The 23,391-nt window shown below is 35.4% G+C and overlaps 1 protein-coding gene across 1 annotated transcript in view; it reads left to right on the top strand.

The window, feature by feature from the left end:
• Window positions 1-22,781, top strand: part of LOC115927694 — a 65,226-nt gene extending 42,445 nt beyond the window's left edge. Inside the window, exon 4 of the mRNA XM_030993866.1 lies at window positions 22,630-22,781. Coding sequence (XP_030849726.1) covers window positions 22,630-22,781 — 152 coding nt within the window. The remainder of the gene's footprint in view (window positions 1-22,629) is intronic.
• Window positions 22,782-23,391: the final 610 nt, after the last annotated feature.

The following is a 23,391-nucleotide window of genomic DNA, read 5'->3' as shown; positions in this document are numbered from 1 at the left end:
ACGCGCGCGCATGCGCGTGAGCGCGATTTTTTGTCAAATTCTCTATATGGCCTGAAACGTATGCAAAAAAATTTTGGGATGATTTGGATTATTTTAAATTTTTGAGCGCGCGTAAACGCGCGCACCTACGCGTACGCGCATTTTTACGCGCATATATTGACCTCAAATTGACCGGACGGATATTGACCTTGATCATGACATATATGAATGAGAAATGGCTTTCCGTTATGAAGATATGATCATAAGTTGATTTTAACAAAATGGCGTCTAGATGACGTCACGATAATTTTGAGTCTTTGAAAAGTCACGCAGTTCTAAGTTAGACTAAGATCTATCATCATTGAAAGTTTCATGACAATGGCTTTATTCAGTCTTGAGATATCCTGCGAACAAAATCGAGGAAGAATAATAATAAATAAATAAATAAATAATAATAAAAATCTTGACGAAATCAAAAGGTGATACGTAGACTTCGTTACGTATCACCTAATAAATAACAATCTTGACGAAATCAATAGGTGATACGTAGACTTCGTTACGTATCACCTAACTAGACTTTAATTCGTCACTTAGACGAATTAGGTGATACGTATGATAATGGTTTACATAACGAATAATGCATTACACGATATATTATTTTGTAAAATGCTTCTCCCATTTATATGCTTCTCCCATTATGATCTATTCATATGTAAAGATTAAATTGTGTCTCCTTGATCATCATGGATCTAGGGAAGATAGATTGAAACAATATATGACCTTTGACCCTGTGCAGTAACCAGTTACACATTTGACTCTAATTTACATCATGAAGAACACCTTTTGACGATTTTATCTTATTCAAAGAAATGAAAATGTAATTGATAAATGATTATCATCATTATGATAATGATGATCATGATGATAATGATCATGATCATGAGCGCGATCATGACATCTTATTGAAAAAATGAGGGTTGATTTAGATAGCATATAGTCTCAGCTACAACACACCCAAAAATCAACAAAATCCAAGCCGAAATAACGGCGATATTGCTCGCAAAAGACAGGAATATAGAGTCCAGATTTGAGAAAAAGTCATCTCCTATAGGGATTACTCGCAAAAAGTAATGGATTAAGTGAAAATAGGGTAATAATAAAGTAAAAAGGGTTATTTATGACAATATTTGCGATTCTACGTGTTCGAATAATTAAAGGAGATGGTACAGTGAAAGGTCAACAAGAAAAAAAAAGTTCAGAATTTTTTTTTGGGAGACACCCGGACTCGAACCCGGGATCTTAAGGTCGGAAGTCAAGTGCGTTACCGATATACCAAAACATTTCCCTTAGCGATTACACGTAAACGAAAATGGAATTCTAAAATCCCACTTTGCAAGTAAAATATGAGCATGATCCCGGCATATGATCGAAAAATGAAGTACACATTAGAGATAGCTCATTGTCTCAGCCACAACATACTCGAAGCTCACCAAAAAAAAAAGTCAAAACAACGGAGATATTGCTCGCGAAAGACGGAAATGTAGAATGCAGTTTTGAGAAATAGTCATGTCCCATAGACAATACACGCAAAATGTGAAAAATTGACATGCCTCCTTTAATTGCAAAAATACGCCATGATACCTTTGTCAAACAGGAAAATTGTGCATACTATATTTGTAGGAAATTATCTCAGCTACAACATATCAAAATTTTAAAGAAAAACAATCAATATTTTCAGAGATACAATCAATTTTCCAAAAATATGCAAACGTCATAATATGCAAATTTAAATTTTGAGTTCGGAGGCCATTATGATGACATCATGAGTTAATTGAGGATCAAATGAGACATGAAATCATATCTCCAACTCATGATCTATCAACATATCAAAACATATTAGGAGTTCATATCTATTCTGAAGAGTTACAATGAATTTTGTATAGGTATGTTTTTGCCCATATATTGTGGATAAAGATAACGCAGATCCGCGCGCGCTGTCAACTTTGACGGACGCTCATTGTGTTATTAAAAGGTGAACAAATTATCAAAATGCTTGGAAAAATGTGCCAAATACGCTGAAATAGAAAATTTGGCAATTCTATGTTACAAAATGCTAGTGCGCACAAAAAACGCGCGCGCATGCGCGTGTGCATGATTTTTTGTCAAATGCTCCATGTGGCCTGAAACGTATGCAAAAAAAATTTGAGATGATTTAGAGCATTTTTAATTTTTGCGCGCGCGTAAACGCGCGGATGAACGCGCCCGCGCGCATTTGCGCACGTTTATTGACGTGAAATTGACCGGACGAATATTGATCTTATTCATGATAAATATGAATGAAAAATTACTTTCCGTTATGAAGATATGATCATAAGTTGATTTTCACAAAATGACGCCTAGATGACGTCATAATGACTTTGAGTCTTTGAAAAGTCAGGCAGTTCTAAGTTAGACTAAGATCTATCATCATGGCAAGTTTCATGATAATGGCTTTATTCAGTCTTGAGATATCCTGCGAACAAATTCGAGGAAGAATAATAATAAATAAATAAATAAATAAATAAATAATAAAAATCTTGACGAAATCAAAAGGTGATACGTCTACGTACGTATCACCTAAATAATAATAAAAATCTTGACGAAATCAAAAGGTGATACGTCTACGTACGTATCACCTAATAAATGCACAGACAAGAAAGTTAAAAAAAAAAAAAAAAAAGAAGATAGATGCCAGAATGATGACATTGACGAGGATTCAAATTTTGATTAAAAAATAATCAAACTGTGTTCGGAGGTCATATGTATTACAATTTTAGAAAGGTTTATCCACCAGAATGTTGTTGAACACTATTTTCAATTTCAGTCGGTTATGAGTATATGGTCATGGCAGGTTTCGTCCTTGTAGAACCTTTACACACTCTTGCAAATGCAGCAGCAGTAAAACTACAAACTATATTTCATAACGACCACCCCACTGAAAAATCCTTTCACATCTTAGGAACCTCCTAAGATACAAGAATTCGACATAGCAAAATACAAAGAAATCTTATAACCTTTGCTTTTGGCTAATCCTTTTTCGCTACCAATGTGCCCTCCCCGGCCTCTCCGTAAGGTTAACAGAAAAAAAAAAGGTAGAGAGAGATAAACACTACTGTTCCTAGAAGTCGCCCCAGTATTTCTTCCATGCATGATTCCGGTCTCATGTTGAGGTTTCAGAATATATATTAAATACTCTATCCCGGCTAAGTTCAACAGTAATTCCAGCCAAATCCCAGTTACGTACATGAAATTTCAGTATAAAACAATACAATTTTGACCTGTTACACATGTATCAAATATACAGTTCTTATAAGCTATTACTTTCATATATTGTATTGACGAGGTTAGAAGTAAAGGCTAATTGTATTAAGTTTCATGTAATATAATTTTGCACTATCTTGTAAGTTGTATCTTAATTATGCAATTAATGTTTTCGATTTTGTTTGTTGAGGGAAAAAGTATTTGAAAAAACACATTTCAAATCAATCATAACATCAACAAAATCACCCCCCCCCCCCCAATAAAAAAACACACAGCCACTGTGGAATGGATAACTCTCTTTGCAGGCACAGCGTGTGTGTATGTGGAGGGGGGGTGGGTCGGAGGGGAATTGTGTGTATTTTGGACAAAGGTGTCAATTGATAATTGGTTTCCGATTTATTTTTTTATAGTTTACATTCTTAGTTTTTCATTTCTTGATGAAGGATATAAATTAAATGTACCATGCAATCATAGTGTTCGAGGCACCTGTAAAATTATGGATCTTCAGTGATAGGTCCATCAGAAACTAGTGCTAAGCTCGTCACAGAGAAATTATGATTTCAACTGAAGCCTCTCAGTGCATAGTGCATTAATTTTTGTTCAAATTTCATTTTTTCCCTCTCCATATTTGATCATCATGGTGTTTTTGGCACTTGAGCTATCGTTGGATTGATGGATGCGGTTAACAGCGTTGGTGTATTAAGTGGACTTATCATATTTAGATTCTGAGTATTGGCAGCGAATGATATCATATTGGAAAGAATGCAATTCATAGTTGTACACAATAATTGTCAGTTATTATATTCTCTATTTCTCCACCTCTCTCTCTCTCTCTCTCGGGCATGAAGAAAATATGAATATAATATAGGGCTTTGATTAAGACAACTTGAACATTTTATCAGTATTGAACAGGGGGAATGAAATGGGTACGAAAATAATCAAAACGAACATCTAAGATACCTACAAAATGTTCATTCGTGATGGAAACGAACGCAGGTATGTTAAAATGTGAAATAATTATTTATAGAGGGATGATGAATCAATTATTTGACGTTGATTAATTCGTTGAATATTACACTTATAATGGTGACGTGTCGGTTACGAACGGCAGGCTTCGACATCTACTCTATCCATCAAAAAATAAGAAATCTAGCTGTAATAAATGCACAGACAAGAAAGTTAAAAAAAAAGAAAAAAAAGAAGATAGATGCCAGAATGATGACATTGACGAGGATTCAAATTTTGATTAAAAAATAATCAAACTGTGTTCGGAGGTCATATGTATTACAATTTTAGAAAGGTTTATCCACCAGAATGTTGTTGAACACTATTTTCAATTTCAGTCGGTTATGAGTATATGGTCATGGCAGGTTTCGTCCTTGAAGAACCTTTACACACTCTTGCAAATGCAGCAGCAGTAAAACTACAAACTATATTTCATAACGACCACCCCACTGAAAAATCCTTTCACATCTTAGGAACCTCCTAAGATACAAGAATTCGACATAGCAAAATACAAAGAAATCTTATAACCTTTGCTTTTGGCTAATCCTTTTTCGCTACCAATGTGCCCTCCCCGGCCTCTCCGTAAGGTTAACAGAAAAAAAAAAGGTAGAGAGAGATAAACACTACTGTTCCTAGAAGTCGCCCCAGTATTTCTTCCATGCATGATTCCGGTCTCATGTTGAGGTTTCAGAATATATATTAAATACTCTATCCCGGCTAAGTTCAACAGTAATTCCAGCCAAATCCCAGTTACGTACATGAAATTTCAGTATAAAACAATACAATTTTGACCTGTAACACATGTATCAAATATACAGTTGTTATAAGCTATTACTTTCATATATTGTATTGACGAGGTTAGAAGTAAAGGCTAATTGTATTAAGTTTCATGTAATATAATTTTGCACTATCTTGTAAGTTGTATCTTAATTATGCAATTAATGTTTTCGATTTTGTTTGTTGAGGGAAAAAGTATTTGAAAAAACACATTTCAAATCAATCATAACATCAACAAAATCACCCCCCCCCCCCAATAAAAAAACACACAGCCACTGTGGAATGGATAACTCTCTTTGCAGGCACAGCGTGTGTGTATGTGGAGGGGGGGGGTGGGTCGGAGGGGAATTGTGTGTATTTTGGACAAAGGTGTGAATTGATAATTGGTTTCCGATTTATTTTTTTATAGTTTACATTCTTAGTTTTTCATTTCTTGATGAAGGATATAAATTAAATGTACCATGCAATCATAGTGTTCGAGGCACCTGTAAAATTATGGATCTTCAGTGATAGGTCCATCAGAAACTAGTGCTAAGCTCGTCACAGAGAAATTATGATTTCAACTGAAGCCTCTCAGTGCATAGTGCATTAATTTTTGTTCAAATTTCATTTTTTCCCTCTCCATATTTGATCATCATGGTGTTTTTGGCACTTGAGCTATCGTTGGATTGATGGATGCGGTTAACAGCGTTGGTGTATTAAGTGGATTTATCATATTTAGATTCTGAGTATTGGCAGCGAATGATATCATATTGGAAAGAATGCAATTCATAGTTGTACACAATAATTGTCAGTTATTATATTCTCTATTTCTCCACCTCTCTCTCTCTCTCTCGGGCATGAAGAAAATATGAATATAATAACGGGCTTTGATTAAGACAACTTGAACAATTTATCAGTATTGAACAGGGGGAATGAAATGGGTACGAAAATAATCAAAACGAACATCTAAGATACCTACTAAATGTTCATTCGTGATGGAAACGAACGCAGGTATGTTAAAATGTGAAATAATTATTTATAGAGGGATGATGAATCAATTATTTGACGTTGATTGATTCGTTGAATATTACACTTATAATGGTGACGTGTCGGTTACGAACGGCAGGCTTCGACATCTACTCTATCCATCAAAAAATAAGAAATCTAGCTGTAATAAATGCACAGACAAGAAAATTAAAAAAAAAGAAGACAGATGCCAGAATGATGACATTGACGAGGATTCAAATTTTGATTAAAAAATAATCAAACTGTGTTCGGAGGTCATATGTATTACAATTTTAGAAAGGTTTATCCACCAGAATGTTGTTGAACACTATTTTCAATTTCAGTCGGTTATGAGTATATGGTCATGGCAGGTTTCGTCCTTGTAGAACCTTTACACACTCTTGCAAATGCAGCAGCAGTAAAACTACAAACTATATTTCATAACGACCACCCCACTGAAAAATCCTTTCACATCTTAGGAACCTCCTAAGATACAAGAATTCGACATAGCAAAATACAAAGAAATCTTATAACCTTTGCTTTTGGCTAATCCTTTTTCGCTACCAATGTGCCCTCCTCGGCCTCTCCGTGAGGTTAACAGAAAAAAAAAGGTAGAGAGAGATAAACACTACTGTTCCTAGAAGTCGCCCCAGTATTTCTTCCATGCATGATTCCGGTCTCATGTTGAGGTTTCAGAATAAATATTAAATACTCTATCCCGGCTAAGTTCAACAGTAATTCCAGCCAAATCCCAGTTACGTACCTGAAATTTCAATATAAACCAATACAATTTTGCCCTGTTACACATGTATCAAATATACAGTTGTTATAAGCTATTACTTTCATATATTGTATTGACGAGGTTAGAAGTAAAGGCTAATTGTATTAAGTTTCATGTAATATAATGTTGCACTATCTTGTAAGTTGTATCTTAATTATGCAATTAATGTTTTCGATTTTGTTTGTTGAGGGAAAAGTATTAAAAAAAAAAACATTTCAAATCAATCAAAACATCAACAAAATAACCCCCCCCCCCCCCAATAAAAAAAACACACACAGCCACTGTGGAACGGATAACTCTCCTTGCAGGCACAGCGTGTGTGTATGTGGAGAGGGGGGAGGGGGTGGGTGGGAGGGGAATTGTGTGTATTTTGGACAAAGGTGTGAATTGATAATTGGTTTCCGATTTATTTCGTTATAGTTTACATTCTTAGTTTTTCATTTCTTGATGAAGGATATAAATCAAATGTACCATGCAATCATAGTGTTCGAGGCACCTGTAAAATTATTGATCTTCAGTTATAGGTCCATCAGAAACCTTTGCTAAGCTCGTCACAGAGAAATTATGATTTCAACTAAAGGCTATCACGGCATAGTGCATTAATTTTTGTTCAAATTTCATTTTTTCCCTCTCCATATTTGATCATCATGGTGTTTTTGGCACTTGAGCTATCGTTGGATTGATCGATGCGGTTAACAGCGTTGGTGTATTATGTGGATTTATCATATTTAGATTCTGAGTATTGGCAGCGATTTATATCATATTGAAAAGAATGCAATTCATAGTTGTACACAATAATTGTCTGTTATTATATTCTCTTTTTTCCACCTCTTTCTCTCTCCCTCTCGGGCATAAAGAAAATATGAATATAATATAGGGCTTTGATTAAGACAACTTGAACGTTTTATCAGTATTGAACAGGGGAAAGAAATGGGTACGAAAATAATCAAAACGAACATCTATGATACCTACTAAATGTTCATTCGTGATGGAAACGAACGAAGGTATGTTAAAATGTGAAATAATTATTTATAGAGGGATGATGAATCAATTATTTGACGTTGATTGATTCGTTGAATATTACACTTATAATGGTGACGTGTCGGTTACGAACGGCAGGCTTCGACATCTACTCAATCCATCAAAAAATAAGAAATCTAGCTGTAATAAATGCACAGACAAGAAAGTTAAAAAAAGAAGAAGATAGATGCTAGAATGATGACATTGACGAGGATTCAAATTTTGATTAAAAAATAATCAAACTGTGTTCGGAGGTCATATGTATTACAATTTTAGAAAGGTTTATCCACTAGCATGTTGTTGAACACTATTTTCAATTTCAGTCGGTTATGAGCATATGGTCATGGCAGGTTTCGTCCTTGTAGAACCTTTACACACGCTTGCAAATGCAGCAGCAATTAAAACTACAAGCTATATTTCATAACGACCACCCCACCGAAAAAATCTTTTCACATCTTAGGAATCTCCTAAGATACAAGAATTTGACATAGCAAAATACAAAGAAATCTTATAACCTTTGCTTTTGGCTAATCCCTTTTCGCTACCAATGTGCCCTCCTCGGCCTCTCCGTGAGGTTAACAGAAAAAAAAAGGTAGAGAGATAAACCCAACAGTTCCTAGAAGTCGCTCCAGTATTTCTTCCATGCATGATTCCGGTCTCATGTTGAGGTTTCGGAATAAATATTAAATATTCTATCCCGGCTAAGTCCATTAGTAATTCTAGCCAAATCCCAGTTACGTACCTGAAATTTCAGTATAAAACAATACAATTTTGACCTGTTACACATGTATCAAATATACAGTTGTTATAAGCTATTACTTTCATATATTGTATTGACGAGGTTAGAAGTAAAGGCTAATTGTATTAAGTTTCATGTAATATAATGTTGCACTATCTTGTAAGTTGTATCTTAATTATGCAATTAATGTTTTCGATTTTGTTTGTTGAGGGAAAAGTATTAAAAAAAAAACACATTTCAAATCAATCATAACATCAACAAAATAACCCACCCCCCAATAAAAAAAAACACACAGCCACTGTGGAATGGATAACTCTCTTTGCAGGCACAGCGTGTGTGTATGTGGAGAGGGGGGAGGGGTGGGTGGGAGGGGAATTGTGTGTATTTTGGACAAAGGTGTGAATTGATAATTGGTTTCTGATTTATTTCGTTATAGTTTACATTCTTAGTTTTTCATTTCTTGATGAAGGATATAAATCAAATGTACCATGCAATCATAGTGTTCGAGGCACCTGTACAATTATGGATCTTCAGTGATAGGTCCATCATAAACCTTTGCTAAGCTCGTCACAGAGAATTTATGATTTCAACTAAAGGCTATCACGGCATAGTGCATTAATTTTTGTTCAAATTTCATTTTTTCCCTCTCCATATTTGATCATCATGGTGTTTTTGGCACTTGAGCTATCGTTGGATTGATGGATGCGGTTAACAGCGTTGGTGTATTATGTGGATTTATCATATTTAGATTCTGAGTATTGGCAGCGAATTATATCATATTGAAAAGAATGCAATTCATAGTTGTACACAATAATTGTCTGTTATTATATTCTCTTTTTTCCACCTCTTTCTCTCTCCCTCTCGGGCATAAAGAAAATATGAATATAATATAGGGCTTTGATTAAGACAACTTGAACGTTTTATCAGTATTGAACAGGGGAAAGAAATGGGTACGAAAATAATCAAAACGAACATCTATGATACCTACTAAATGTTCATTCGTGATGGAAACGAACGAAGGTATGTTAAAATGTGAAATAATTATTTATAGAGGGATGATGAATCAATTATTTGACGTTGATTGATTCGTTGAATATTACACTTATAATGGTGACGTGTCGGTTACGAACGGCAGGCTTCGACATCTACTCAATCCATCAAAAAATAAGAAATCTAGCTGTAATAAATGCACAGACAAGAAAGTTAAAAAAAGAAGAAGATAGATGCTAGAATGATGACATTGACGAGGATTCAAATTTTGATTAAAAAATAATCAAACTGTGTTCGGAGGTCATATGTATTACAATTTTAGAAAGGTTTATCCACTAGCATGTTGTTGAACACTATTTTCAATTTCAGTCGGTTATGAGCATATGGTCATGGCAGGTTTCGTCCTTGTAGAACCTTTACACACGCTTGCAAATGCAGCAGCAATTAAAACTACAAGCTATATTTCATAACGACCACCCCACCGAAAAAATCTTTTCACATCTTAGGAACCTCCTAAGATACAAGAATTTGACATAGCAAAATACAAAGAAATCTTATAACCTTTGCTTTTGGCTAATCCCTTTTCGCTACCAATGTGCCCTCCTCGGCCTCTCCGTGAGGTTAACAGAAAAAAAAAGGTAGAGAGATAAACCCAACAGTTCCTAGAAGTCGCTCCAGTATTTCTTCCATGCATGATTCCGGTCTCATGTTGAGGTTTCGGAATAAATATTAAATATTCTATCCCGGCTAAGTCCATTAGTAATTCTAGCCAAATCCCAGTTACGTACCTGAAATTTCAGTATAAAACAATACAATTTTGACCTGTTACACATGTATCAAATATACAGTTGTTATAAGCTATTACTTTCATATATTGTATTGACGAGGTTAGAAGTTAAGGCTAATTGTATTAAGTTTCATGTAATATAATGTTGCACTATCTTGTAAGTTGTATCTTAATTATGCAATTAATGTTTTCGATTTTGTTTGTTGAGGGAAAAGTATTAAAAAAAAAAAACATTTCAAATCAATCATAACATCAACAAAATAACCCCCCCCCCCAATAAAAAAAAACACACAGCCACTGTGGAATGGATAACTCTCTTTGCAGGCACAGCGTGTGTGTATGTGGAGAGGGGGGGAGGGGGTGGGTGGGAGGGGAATTGTGTGTATTTTGGACAAAGGTGTGAATTGATAATTGGTTTCTGATTTATTTCGTTATAGTTTACATTCTTAGTTTTTCATTTCTTGATGAAGGATATAAATCAAATGTACCATGCAATCATAGTGTTCGAGGCACCTGTAAAATTATGGATCTTCAGTGATAGGTCCATCAGAAACCTTTGCTAAGCTCGTCACAGAGAATTTATGATTTCAACTAAAGCCTCTCACGGCATAGTGCATTAATTTTTGTTCAAATTTCATTTTTTCCCTCTCCATATTTGATCATCATGGTGTTTTTGGCACTTGAGCTATCGTTGGATTGATGGATGCGGTTAACAGCGTTGGTGTATTATGTGGATTTATCATATTTAGATTCTGAGTATTAGCAGCGAATTATATCATATTGAAAAGAATGCAATTCATACTTGTACACAATAATTGTCTGTTATTATATTCTCTTTTTTTTCACCTCTTTCTCTCTCTCTCTCGGGCATAAAGAAAATATGAATATAATATAGGGCTTTGATTAAGACAACTTGAACATTTTATCAGTATTGAACAGGGGAAAGAAATGGGTACGAAAATAATCAAAACGAACATCTATGATACCTACTAAATGTTCATTCGTGATGGAAACGAACGCAGGTATGTTAAAATGTAAAATAATTATTAATAGAGGGATGATGAATCAATTATTTGACGTTGATTGATTCGTTGAATATTACACTTATAATGGTGACGTGTCGGTTACGAACGGCAGGCTTCGACATCTACTCAATCCATCAAAAAATAAGAAATGTAGCTGTAATAAATGCACAGACAAGAAAGTTAAAAAAAAAAGAAGATAGATGCCAGAATGATGACATTGACGAGGATTCAAATTTTGATTAAAAAATAATCAAACTGTGTTCGGAGGTCATATGTATTACAATTTTAGAAAGGTTTATCCACTAGCATGTTGTTGAACACTATTTTCAATTTCAGTCGGTTATGAGCATATGGTCATGGCAGGTTTCGTCCTTGTAGAACCTTTACACACTCTTGCAAATGCAGCAGCAATTAAAACTACAAGTTATTTTTCATAACGACCACCCCACCGAAAAAATCTTTTCACATCTTAGGAACCTCCTAAGATACAAGAATTTGACATAGCAAAATACAAAGAAATCTTATAACCTTTGGTTTTGGCTAATCCCTTTTCACTACCAATGTGCCCTCCTCGGCCTCTCCGTGAGGTTAACAGAAAAAAAGGTAGAGAGATAAACCCAACAGTTCCTAGAAGTCGCTCCAGTATTTCTTCCATGCATGATTCCGGTCTCATGTTGAGGTTTCGGAATAAACATTAAATATTCTATCCCGGCTAAGTCCAACAGTAATTCTAGCCAAATCCCAGTTACGTACCTGAAATTTTAGTATAAAACAATACAATTTTGACCTGTTACACATGTATCAAATATACAGTTGTTATAAGCTATTACTTTCATATATTGTATTGACGAGGTTAGAAGTAAAGGCTAATTGTATTAAGTTTCATATAATATAATGTTGGACTATCTTGTAAGTTGTATCTTAATTATGCAATTAATGTTTTCGATTTTGTTTGTTGAGGGAAAAAATATTTAAAAAAATCACATTTCAAATCAATCATAACATAAAAAAAATACCATCCCCCCATAAAAAAAACACACAACCACTGTGGAATGGATAACTCTCTATGCAGGCACAGCGTGTGTGTATGTGGAGGGGGGGGGTGGGTGGGAGGGGAATTGTGTGTATTTTGGACAAAAGTGTGAATTGATTATTGGTTTCCGATTTATTTCGTTATAGTTTACATTCTTAGTTTTTCATTTCTTGATGAAGGATATAAATCAAATGTACCATGCAATCGTAGTTTCCGAGGCACCTGTAAAATTATGGATCTTCAGTGATAGGTCCCTCAGAAACTAGTATTAAGCTCGTCACAGAGAATTTTCGATTTCAACTGAAGCCTCTCAGTGCATAGTGCATTAATTTTTGTTCAAATTTCAATTTTTCCTTCTCCGTATTTGATCATCATGGTGTTTTTGGCATTTGAGCTATCGTTGGATTGATGGATGCGGTTAACAGCGTTGGTGTATTAAGTGGATTTATTATATTTAGATTCTGAGTATTGGCAGCGAATTATATCATATTGAAAAGGATGCAATTCATAGTTTTACACAATAATTGTCAGTTATTATATTCTTTATTTCTCCATCTCTCTCTCTCTCTCTCTCCTCCTCTCTTCCTCTCTCTCTCTCCCCCTCTCTCTCTCTCTCTCTCTCTCTCGCTCTCGTGCATATAGAAAATATGAATATAATATTCGGCTTTGATTATTAAGGACAAATTGAACATTTTATCAGTATTAAACAGAGAGAAAGAAATGGGAAGGAAATGAATCAAAACGAACATTTAAGATACATGAACATGGTGACTTGTCGGTTACTAACGGCAGGATTTGACATCTACTCAATCCATCAACAAATAAGAAATCTAGCTGTAGTACATACACAGACAAGAATGTTTTTAAAAAGAGAGATGCCAGAATGATGACATTGACGATGATTAAAATTTTGAATAAAAAATAATCAAACTGCGTTCCGAGGTCATATTTAATAACATTTTAGAAAGTTTTATCCACCAGCATGTTTATTTATTTATTTATTTATTTCATTTCCAGGCAAGATGATAACATACAAAACATCACAAGGTTAACAAATGATAGAACATACTGGTTGAGCACTATTCGCAATTTAATTTGAATACGTTGACTTGTCGGTTACGAGCAGAAGGTCATTGCAGGCTTCGATTTTCTATAATACTAGAAGCTATCTAGACAGTACTTCAACAGAAAGGTGGATAGAGACACTTCGTCACATCAAGCTACGAGAGAGTATATCATCATCTCACCGAATTCTACTCAAACACCGCATCGAAATCAGGTAGGCCCAAATGCCCTTACGTTATTCCTGATGCACATGAGACGTCTTTCTGACTGCGTCAGTTTGTAATTGTATTGATAATAATATCGATTATTTTGTAGCGCTAAAACAAATAGATGCTGCTTATAAGTATCGGCTTGCATGGTGATGTAGATATACAGCAGGCTTAAACAATCAAGAAAGAAAGATTACCGACAGTCTTTTTCAGAACTCCCCAGTCCTCCCCTTCTCACATGGTGCAACCGTAAGCCTACTTTATACAAAGTAACAGAATGAGAAGAGAAAAAACATAACACTCTTAAATAGGTAAATTATACTTTATTATTAAGGGAAGAAGTACATTTTAAAGGTATTATGTCCCTTTGGCAGCCAACCTCAAATTCTGTAGAACTTTGCAGGAATTATGAATATGTCATGTATGTCCTATCTGTGAAAGTTGAACGTTAGCTGTGTTCTAATATTCAAATTATGCAAGAAAACCTATTTACTTGCTAGACTTCACTGTCAGACACTTAGACTGACTGGCTTTCTTCTTCTTTGGTAATATAATAACATACATACAATGAGCTGTAAAGGGTACATGAGCGTTTTGTCTCCATCAATAACCCACTTCTTGTGATGGCCAAAATTAAACTGATTGAATCTTTGCGCAGCATAAAACGTATGGCAACTCTGAGGGTGCGATGACCCAGTGATCTCGTAATCGGGAGGTCCCGAGTTCGTATCACTAAAGAGCGCTACTGTCCTTTAATTTTAGGGGGTATCTCACTGAGCGGCGAATGCTTACAAACGTTGCGAATTTTGGCAGTTGGCGACTAGTATTAGCGACTATAAGAAAATATAAGCAATAGTATTAGCGAAGTTTAGCAACTATTTGGCAAGTACACAGTTAAACAATCCATCGTTTCATAACGTGTAATTAGTTGAGTCTCCATAGACTGATGTAATATTATACTTTGCCACTATTTGTGAATGTTTTGGACCTTTTACGAACCATGGCGAAATCCCAAATTCGCTACATTCGTGGCAAGCATTCACCGCTCAGATGATGCCTCAGTCATACCTTTGCGTATTTGGCTTGCGTATTGCTGCGTATTTATGGCAAGCCGTTTTAACATTTATTCCTTTTTCTTGATATAAAGAAATCGATCAAGAATTTGATTTCTTGATATCAAGAAAAAGGAATAACTGTTAAAACGGCTTGCCATAAATACGCAGCAACACGCAAGCCAAATACGCAAAGATATGGCCCAGTCAAGGGTGTCGATTTGTATCCGTGGTTGGGGGGATGATAGGTGCCAAAATATTTTCGGCAATGGATCAAAGCAACCAAGAGGTAGAAGCGTGTGGCAGGTTGCACCCCCTCCCTTCCAGGTTATTAACTTTTTGAAGTCACCCTCAATAAATATAACATTTCAGAGAATATAGTAAGAGTGGAAATAATATTAAAAACATGCTAAATGTTAGTCCTGACTCTTGCCTGCAGTGTAGGCCTACCAAACTGGTATCATCTATTTTTATACGAAATTTAGACAATACCAAAACAGAAATCCAATGGTTAGGGATATCAACATGTGAAAGTATTATGATACCAGTGGGCAAATGCATTAATAAGCAACCAGGAAAGGTTTATGTAGACAGAAAATTGTTTATTTCCTGGTGATAGAAACATACATTTTATGAATATTGATGTCTCCAAACAACATTAATCGTGAAAAACCCATTCCAATATTCTGTGTAAGGAGATCTCAAAAAAACATAGTTCTCATTAGTAAATGAAAAACATATTGCTTTTGGTTCTTCATTTGACTCTCTTCCTTCTTTAATTAAACCAACTGAATCCTCTCTGCGGGAAACTCAATTCAATAAAATAGAATATCACTGATGCAAAATTTGGTTCTCAAAATGACAGAAATTTTCCTCTTTAGATCTCATACAATCTGTCTGTTTCTTAAAAACATAATATAAAACTTACGTTCCAACAACCAAACAACAAACTTCCATTATCTCCTTCTTCACCCAGACACACTTATCATAACAGATTCGCTCTAAAATATAAGCATAATATTCCGCTAAGGCCCTGACCAGAACACTATTTTTTCTTCAAAAACTATAACCAGTCTTAAGCTGCATTATTATTGGAAGGGTGTTATAAACAAAACTTCAAACTTAATAACATTCTAACCTTCAAAAACACCTTAACTGTTTTATCCCTTCACGTTTGACTACAATAAATAGGCTTACATGAGCTTTTTTCAATAAAACAAAAATAAGTTGTGACATAATAATCTTTCTCCAAAATATCGAACTGGAGTATTCTGTTGTATTGCTTGTTTATGTACATACAAAGAGCTTAATTTCGAGAGGCATTAAATCCATGTGTGTAACTCAGGATAGGCCGAGCGACTTTCAACGTGGGGGGGGGGGGCACCAAGAAAAAAATGGCACTTTCTGGGGGAAAAGGGCACCTACAAAGGAAAATATCAAAGCGAAAAGTACAATTTTTTAGATATTTGTATATACATTGTGACTACAACGATCAGGGATGATTTCAATATTTGTTTCACTTTATACATTATAGAAGATATTGCTTAAGCATCATGCTTTGCAGTTGGGTTTGATTGTTGACAACATTGTTTGCGAACGAGCGAGCGAAGCGAGCGAGGAAAAAATTTAAGATGTGTGAGGTCGCAGTGCGAAAAATTACATCTTTTAAAGAGAAAAACCCAATTCTAATGGGGTTACAAGCACATTGGCATAACGGAAGACTGACAAGACCTTTGATAAGTAACGTAAGTAAATCATCTTTAGATGCGTGCGAGCGTAGCGAGCGAACTTTAGGGGAAATTGCTCTTATCGTACCTGAAAAGGGTCAATTACCAAAGACGGGGCACTTATGATAAGGGGAAGGGGCTCTTTTTTAATAGGGAGCTTATCATTAGGAAAAGGGACAATTATCAGAGGTGAAGGGGGCACTTATCAAAAGTGAAAAGAGGCACTTCTTGTACCTAACTAGGGGCACTTACTAGAGATTAAAAAGGGCACTTATGAGAATGGAAAATGGACACTTGTTGCAAATGAAAATGGGAACTTGTCGAAGGAAAAGGGGCACGTGTCCAAATAAAAGGGGCGCTTATCAGAGTTGAAAGGGGGAAGGGGCACTTTTACAAATTAATAGGGGCACTTGTCAAAGTAAAAGGGGCACTTCTTAAAAAGTTAAAGGGGCACTTTTCCTATGTAAAACGGGGCACTTTCAGGTGCTTTAAAAACAATGCCCCCTTGCCCCCCGGGAGGGCCACCTCTGGTGCAACGTAAGAAAGAACTCTTTGTTTACCTGATTTTGTTCAGGTGTCTATGGAAAATTGTTATTAAAAGGTGCATGTGTTCATATTTTCTCTCGTAATTTAGGTTAATAATTTTGTTCAAGGTAAATAGAGGAAATTGTATATCATTATCTCCATTTGCTATCAAAAGATTTTCTCCTTTCGAAAAATAGCTCTTTAAATGTTTTACATGCAGAGATATAAATACAAAAAAATGGATGAAATCAATAAAACGAAATAGATACTGAATATGAATTAGGGAACAAACTGAAAGTTTCGTCTTCTACATGCTGCCATACGGACAAAACCGTCTTTCTCATCAATGATACAATATTTTATTACTTTACTTGCTTAGTAAAAAGCGCATCATCAACCCCACATAGCTTTAAAAATCACTTCAGATTGAACTGGCCAAAAGTCATGTGATATTCTTGCTCAGATGCTTTCCTTTACCTTTAAGAGTTCTTTATATTGAGGAATTGGTTGATATTTTTTTTTCTTGGCAATAATTCCCAAATTTAAAGAGTTAAACATATACACGACTGTAACTTTTAGCGCGTTTTGAAAAATGTTTTAGGAAATATCAGGAAATAAAATGAGTGAAAAAACAAACAAATAAAGATACAATAACGTGAATTTTTAAAAGGGTGAAAGAAAACAACATAACAACTAGTGAACTTTCTTATAAGTCATACTAATGTCCGAAAATCTTTCTCCTTGTCTCCAATCTCATCACGAATTCGTCACAATGTCCATATTGGCTCTCATCATTCATTTTTTTTTTTTTTTTTGATGGTGAATTATTATTATTTGTTTTTATTTATTTATTTATTTTTATTTTATTTTATTTTTTATTTTATTATTATTATTTTTTTTTTTTTTTTTTTTTTTTTTTTGGGGGGGGGGGGGGGATGATTATACAGGCCACCCTCCCACCTGAAATATTGGGGGGATATATCCCCCAAACCCCCCCCCCCCCCCCTCCCGGATCGACACCCATGGGCCCAGTGATCTCGTAATCGGGAGGTCCCGAGTTCGTATCACTAAAGAGCGCTAGTCTCCTCACTGAGCGGCGTATGCTTGCGAACGTTGCGAATTTGGATTCGCCAACTTTTCTGACAAATGTTGGCGAAAATCAGGGTTCACCTCTTTGAATGTCCAAAATTTCTTTCCGATAAGAAAAACTGTTTGCGAACTTTCTTGCAACCTTTTACAAACCTTTGCAACCTTCTAAGAACCCTGGCGAAACCCCAAATTCGCTACGTTCGCAAGCATTCGTCGCTCAGTGAGATAGGGCCTTTACTCACACTGACTTACACCTGTAAGGTGATTCATTCAATTCAATTTCTTAATATTGTCCTTGCCATGATAGCAATTTAAAAACATTACAATCTCCTGCTTCTTTGCTGTGAGAATGAAACTATGCATTGTACATGCACACATTTTACTTGTGAGTGGTGACACAGTACGAAATAAAGATATTTTGAAACATTATTGAATATTACTCAGGACTTGATTTTGAAAAAAAGGGAAACAATGCAAGTTCTACTGTTCTGCTTTGCTTCATATGGTGGATAGGTCACGTGACGTATAAGATGGCGCCAATCACACGGAGAGTGTATGCTACATACTTGATGCTGGCAATGCTGTGTGTACTAGCTACATACCAGGGTGCATCAGGAGGTGCCAACGATGACGAGGTAAAATACGCCATAAGATTATAGTGCTCTACAGTACGTAACGAAAAAGGTTCAAACTTTGAAAATATCCTCCAAAATGATCATTGAACGATATCTGCATGATTTTTAATTACAAAATAATGGATGACGGTCGATTCAATAGGATGGCACTAAAAGTATTGACAATGTGTTACGCTTGAGTGAGCATTCGCTTATTTACTCGCAATCGTGTAATAGAAATCATGCAGATATAGTGAAAGTATCATTTTAGAGCATATTTTCAAAGTGTGGACTTTTTTTTATACGCATTGTATACATGTACTGGAATCGTTTGAAATGGAAATCCACGCGAAAAATTGTGATTCAAAAGAGTTATTCGATCACTTCTTTAGAGTTGATTCAGCTCCAAAAAAAGTGATCCCTAAAATGACACCTTTGAAAATGGATTTCCACTCCTCTCCATTAATATAATAGTTTTGTTTTAAAATAAGTGTAATATAAGCCTTCTAATAAAGATAAGAACATATGGGAATGAAAGGTGATAATTAATTTATATACCCGCGTTATATTATTATTGCAACTAACCTTTTTGTTTAAGTCCATTCACCCCTCACTCATCCATTAATTCCTTCATTTATTTCTTCATTCATTCATTAAATAGCCCTTGTATCGTTACAGTCTAAGTTTCGTCAAATGTGTCGTGATAAGATCATCGCCTCCTCCTTACATACATGTATATGTCAAATAAATGGAAATGCGTACTTTTGAAAGTGAATCATATTTAACAAGTAGAACTGTTACATTCTCATGTTTTTATTTTGTATCCAGGATTTTTTTTAATGACATAATCTTCCTTTATCTGTTCTGTACCTGTTGTCTATGAAAGAAATTGTTATTCTCATTATGACTGCTTATACAGTAGAAAATAAGACGAGATCAACATCACTAAATAGGGCAAGAATGCAATTTTGAAATATTATCAATTCGTGTCGGTGTTGTTCCTAACTTTCTGCAATAATCTCACTTTTTATATTCCTTGATTACGCATGAAGTCTAATATCTTGCTTACAAACAAATTTAATTGTTGCTCATTGATTGTTATATCAATGTTTCACTATTTTGTATTCACAGTCCTGTACATCACGAGGAGGAACGTGTGTCCCACAGGAGAGTCCGATGCGGGACATGTGTTGTTTTTCGGAATCGAGTACCTGTGATCCCCCCGGGGATAAGAAGTGTGAATGACAATGGAGCTTTGTTCAAGGTTGATCGTCGTTCAAGATGTACTTGTGGCACGATGGGTTATATATAAGTTCTTTGGAGACAGCATGCTGAGGCCTTCATCCTACAGTGGATCGATAATGGCTGAAAAAGAAAGAAAGGTTATCCGGCGAGATTCCTGCAATAAATTAATGACAGATCATGATGATTAAAAGTGCTCAAAGCTAGCCTTATATCAATTCATATTTAGATATGTTGATGTTGATATAATTATTAGGCCTATACTGCAGCTCCCCCGTACGTATACTACTGTAATTATGGACATGAATTTTGGTGATTGGTGAGATATTCATTTTTAGATGAGATAATTTGAACGTAATATCTGTTAGTTTGCCGACGCCCCACCTTGTCAACCACATCACGTGATACAGGGTCTGAGCTATACTGAACTTACACCAAACTTTCATAGACAATGTAATATTTACAATACTTATTTATAATCTGTTATTTAGAAATTCATATGTAAATCATTGTCCATACGAAGAAGGAATATTGTATCATGCATTTATATAGAACCATTATTGCCTCCATCCCTCCATCACATCGATTCAATATTATATTTTGAACTTATGAATTATGAACTCAATATCCCTTGCAAGCTAGAAAAAAAATGATAAAACTTTAACCTCCCCCCCCCCCCTCCCCCCTCATTATCATCATCAAGTGCCGGGTGTGTTACAAACATCGGCCGTCATGGCCCTCCATTTCTGCCTATGTTTCGAGTATTCTTAAAGAGCTGGTATTGCTAATTACATTTTTGGTTGCCCATTTAAGGGTTAAGGCTTCTTAATATTTTTTCTTCTAGATAATCCTATCTGTATAATTATGTCACAAATTACATTTGCATCTTTCTTATTGTGTTGATGAGTGATGGTTTTACTCTTGCTTTCATCTTATTAAATATATCCTTGCCGTTGCAATTCTTTTCTTTATCTCATGAATACTTTTCACATCTGTTTTCTTTTTGTTTAAAGGAATTAATAAAATGAGAAGGAAATACATTTGTTTAAATGTTGAATCTTCTTTTAGCGTCGTACATACCAATAATTATGCTCATATATTCGAGGAGTAATGTTAAGCAATGTATTTTGAATGACGACATAATATTGATAGCAGTGATTATATTTAAAGGCGGGAATACATGTACCTTTCTTTGGATGTGATATCATCAGTAAAATGGAACCAGTTTGATGAACAAGATATTTATATAATATTGACTGGCCTTGAGGGGTATATCAGAAATATTGACCAAGCTCAGATCATATTGCCCCGAGTCGAAAGACGAGGGCAATATGGTCTTAGCGCGGTCAATATTTCTGATATCCCCCGAAAGTAAAGCCAGTCAATATTTTTATTGTTATCCAAATCAGACATCTAGAGCAAATACAGACATCCACCATGACAATCTCAAGAACTGAACAAACTTTGTCAAACCAACACTGTGCATCCAGTGCTTGACAAAATTTTCGATACACTACAAACAGTGTGTATTTGGTGTGATTATTACGTCACAATAGAGTGCGCGCAAAGTGTGCAGGTTCTCGTACGCATAATATTAATAGATGCGCAATGAAAATGCGAGACCGTGGAAAATACCAAGGTATATTTTCACTCGTCTCTACACGCAAAGTCAATACGCGCAGGGAGACCAAGGAAAATACAAAGAATATACCCCTCCGTTCCCACTGCTAGTGAAAACTAGGGCAATACGGTTTTGTAAATGACCAGCTCAGATGTCTGATACGGGTAATAATGTTTGGTATAATAGAGAAGACGAGGTGTGAGTATAGTTCATTATATACCTCACTTAAGAAATCCAGCCATCTGATTGGTCGAAATTGCAGTCTTGATTTTAGCCATTCCCGTAAAGAAACGAAAAATGCCAAAACCATTTAATAGTCCAAGAGTAAAATCCCGGCAAAATTCCGTGATGTTTTAACCAATCTTTACTCGATAAGGCCATTACAAAAATATACATGTTTAGCGTCCCCGCCCGCTTCCTTTTCGGGGGCCGCCTCCTATTTTGTTATTATTATTTTTTTAGCAATTTTTTTTTTTTTTAATTTTTAATTTTTTTTTTAATTACAAGAAATAAAACATGAAAAACACTGTTAAAATGGATTTATTTCTTATTTTAAAAAAAAAAAAAAAAATGTCTGCGGCCAATTTGAAAAATAGCCCGACTGTCAGGGGAAATGTACCGAGCGGCCATTTTGAGCAGCCATTTTGAAAGAAAAAAAAAACGGCCTCCTCCTTCCTATTTTTGGTCCATAAAGGATAAGGTTAGAATTATTGGTAGATTTTTGTTTGAATTCGGCATATAAAAGAGATATCGACTGCTTTAATACTCGAGGACTGGCTGTTTCTATACTGGCTCTCGGGAAATTTGCCTCCGCTGCTATCACCCCAAGGCGCACCTGGGTGGGTGGCGCGCCTCGGAGTGATAGCAGGGGAGGTAAATTTCCCCTGAGCGTATAAAAACAGCCAGTCCTCTCGTAGTAGTCGATATCTTTATACTATTACTAGTACTATTCATTTCAATACATGGGCCAGGTGTTCGTTATAGAACATTAATCCTGTCAATTATTTTTCTTGAAATAACTATTTCACTCATCTTTGTACAGGGTGTCTAAAACACAAATAGTACTAGTAATGGTGGTGACTGTTGTCGGTGTGGTGGTGATTGTTGTCGGTGTGGTGGTGGTGGTGGTGGTGGTGACGACGGTGACGATATTGGTGGTGATGGAGGTGATGGTCGTGGTTTTCGTCGTGTTAGTAGTGGCTGTGGACATGTAGTAGTGGTAGGATTTCAGAACTTGACTGATTTTAGATTTTAATGTATGAGCATCTACTAACTTTGCGACCTCTACTTCCCTGTCCTGAGCTGAAGATGGCGCTATCCTGGTTTTGTATTTGAGTACAATTGAGTGTAAACTGTCAGAAGGAAAAGGGCGGTCGTAGAGCTACGAAATTCCTGTTCGAAGAACAATATAGAGCATTGATACACAGATTCAATAAAATGCTTTGTATCTCCCACCAACAATAACTCCTGCAAATCAAACGCTTGTCCTAAGACTAACCGACATGTATTGAAACAGCCATTTAACTGAATGGATTCAGTTGTCACACTCAAACTTACAAATGTGTACATATATTATGTAAAATCTAAAATCGTACTTTCTAAGATAGCATAGTTATTGATCATTCATTATTCATATATCACTGATTCGGTCCTTTTCCCGTCTTTTTCTTTTCTCTCATTTTCCCCTTTTCGTCAGGTTATTAATATAAGCTTTCCCTTTTTGCCTTTCCTTCTCCCTTCTTGTACTTTTGTATTGTTCTTTGACCATGTCAGCTCCTTCCCTCCAATTAAGTTAATTAAGTTTATTTCAAGGGGGGTTCCTCC

The sequence above is a fragment of the Strongylocentrotus purpuratus genome, unplaced genomic scaffold, assembly GCF_000002235.5.
Source record: "Strongylocentrotus purpuratus isolate Spur 01 unplaced genomic scaffold, Spur_5.0 spur5_scaffold_20, whole genome shotgun sequence".
NCBI lineage: Eukaryota > Metazoa > Echinodermata > Echinoidea > Camarodonta > Strongylocentrotidae > Strongylocentrotus > Strongylocentrotus purpuratus.
Note: the sequence above shows the minus strand (reverse complement) of the source record. Positions and strands in the feature narration are given on the sequence as shown.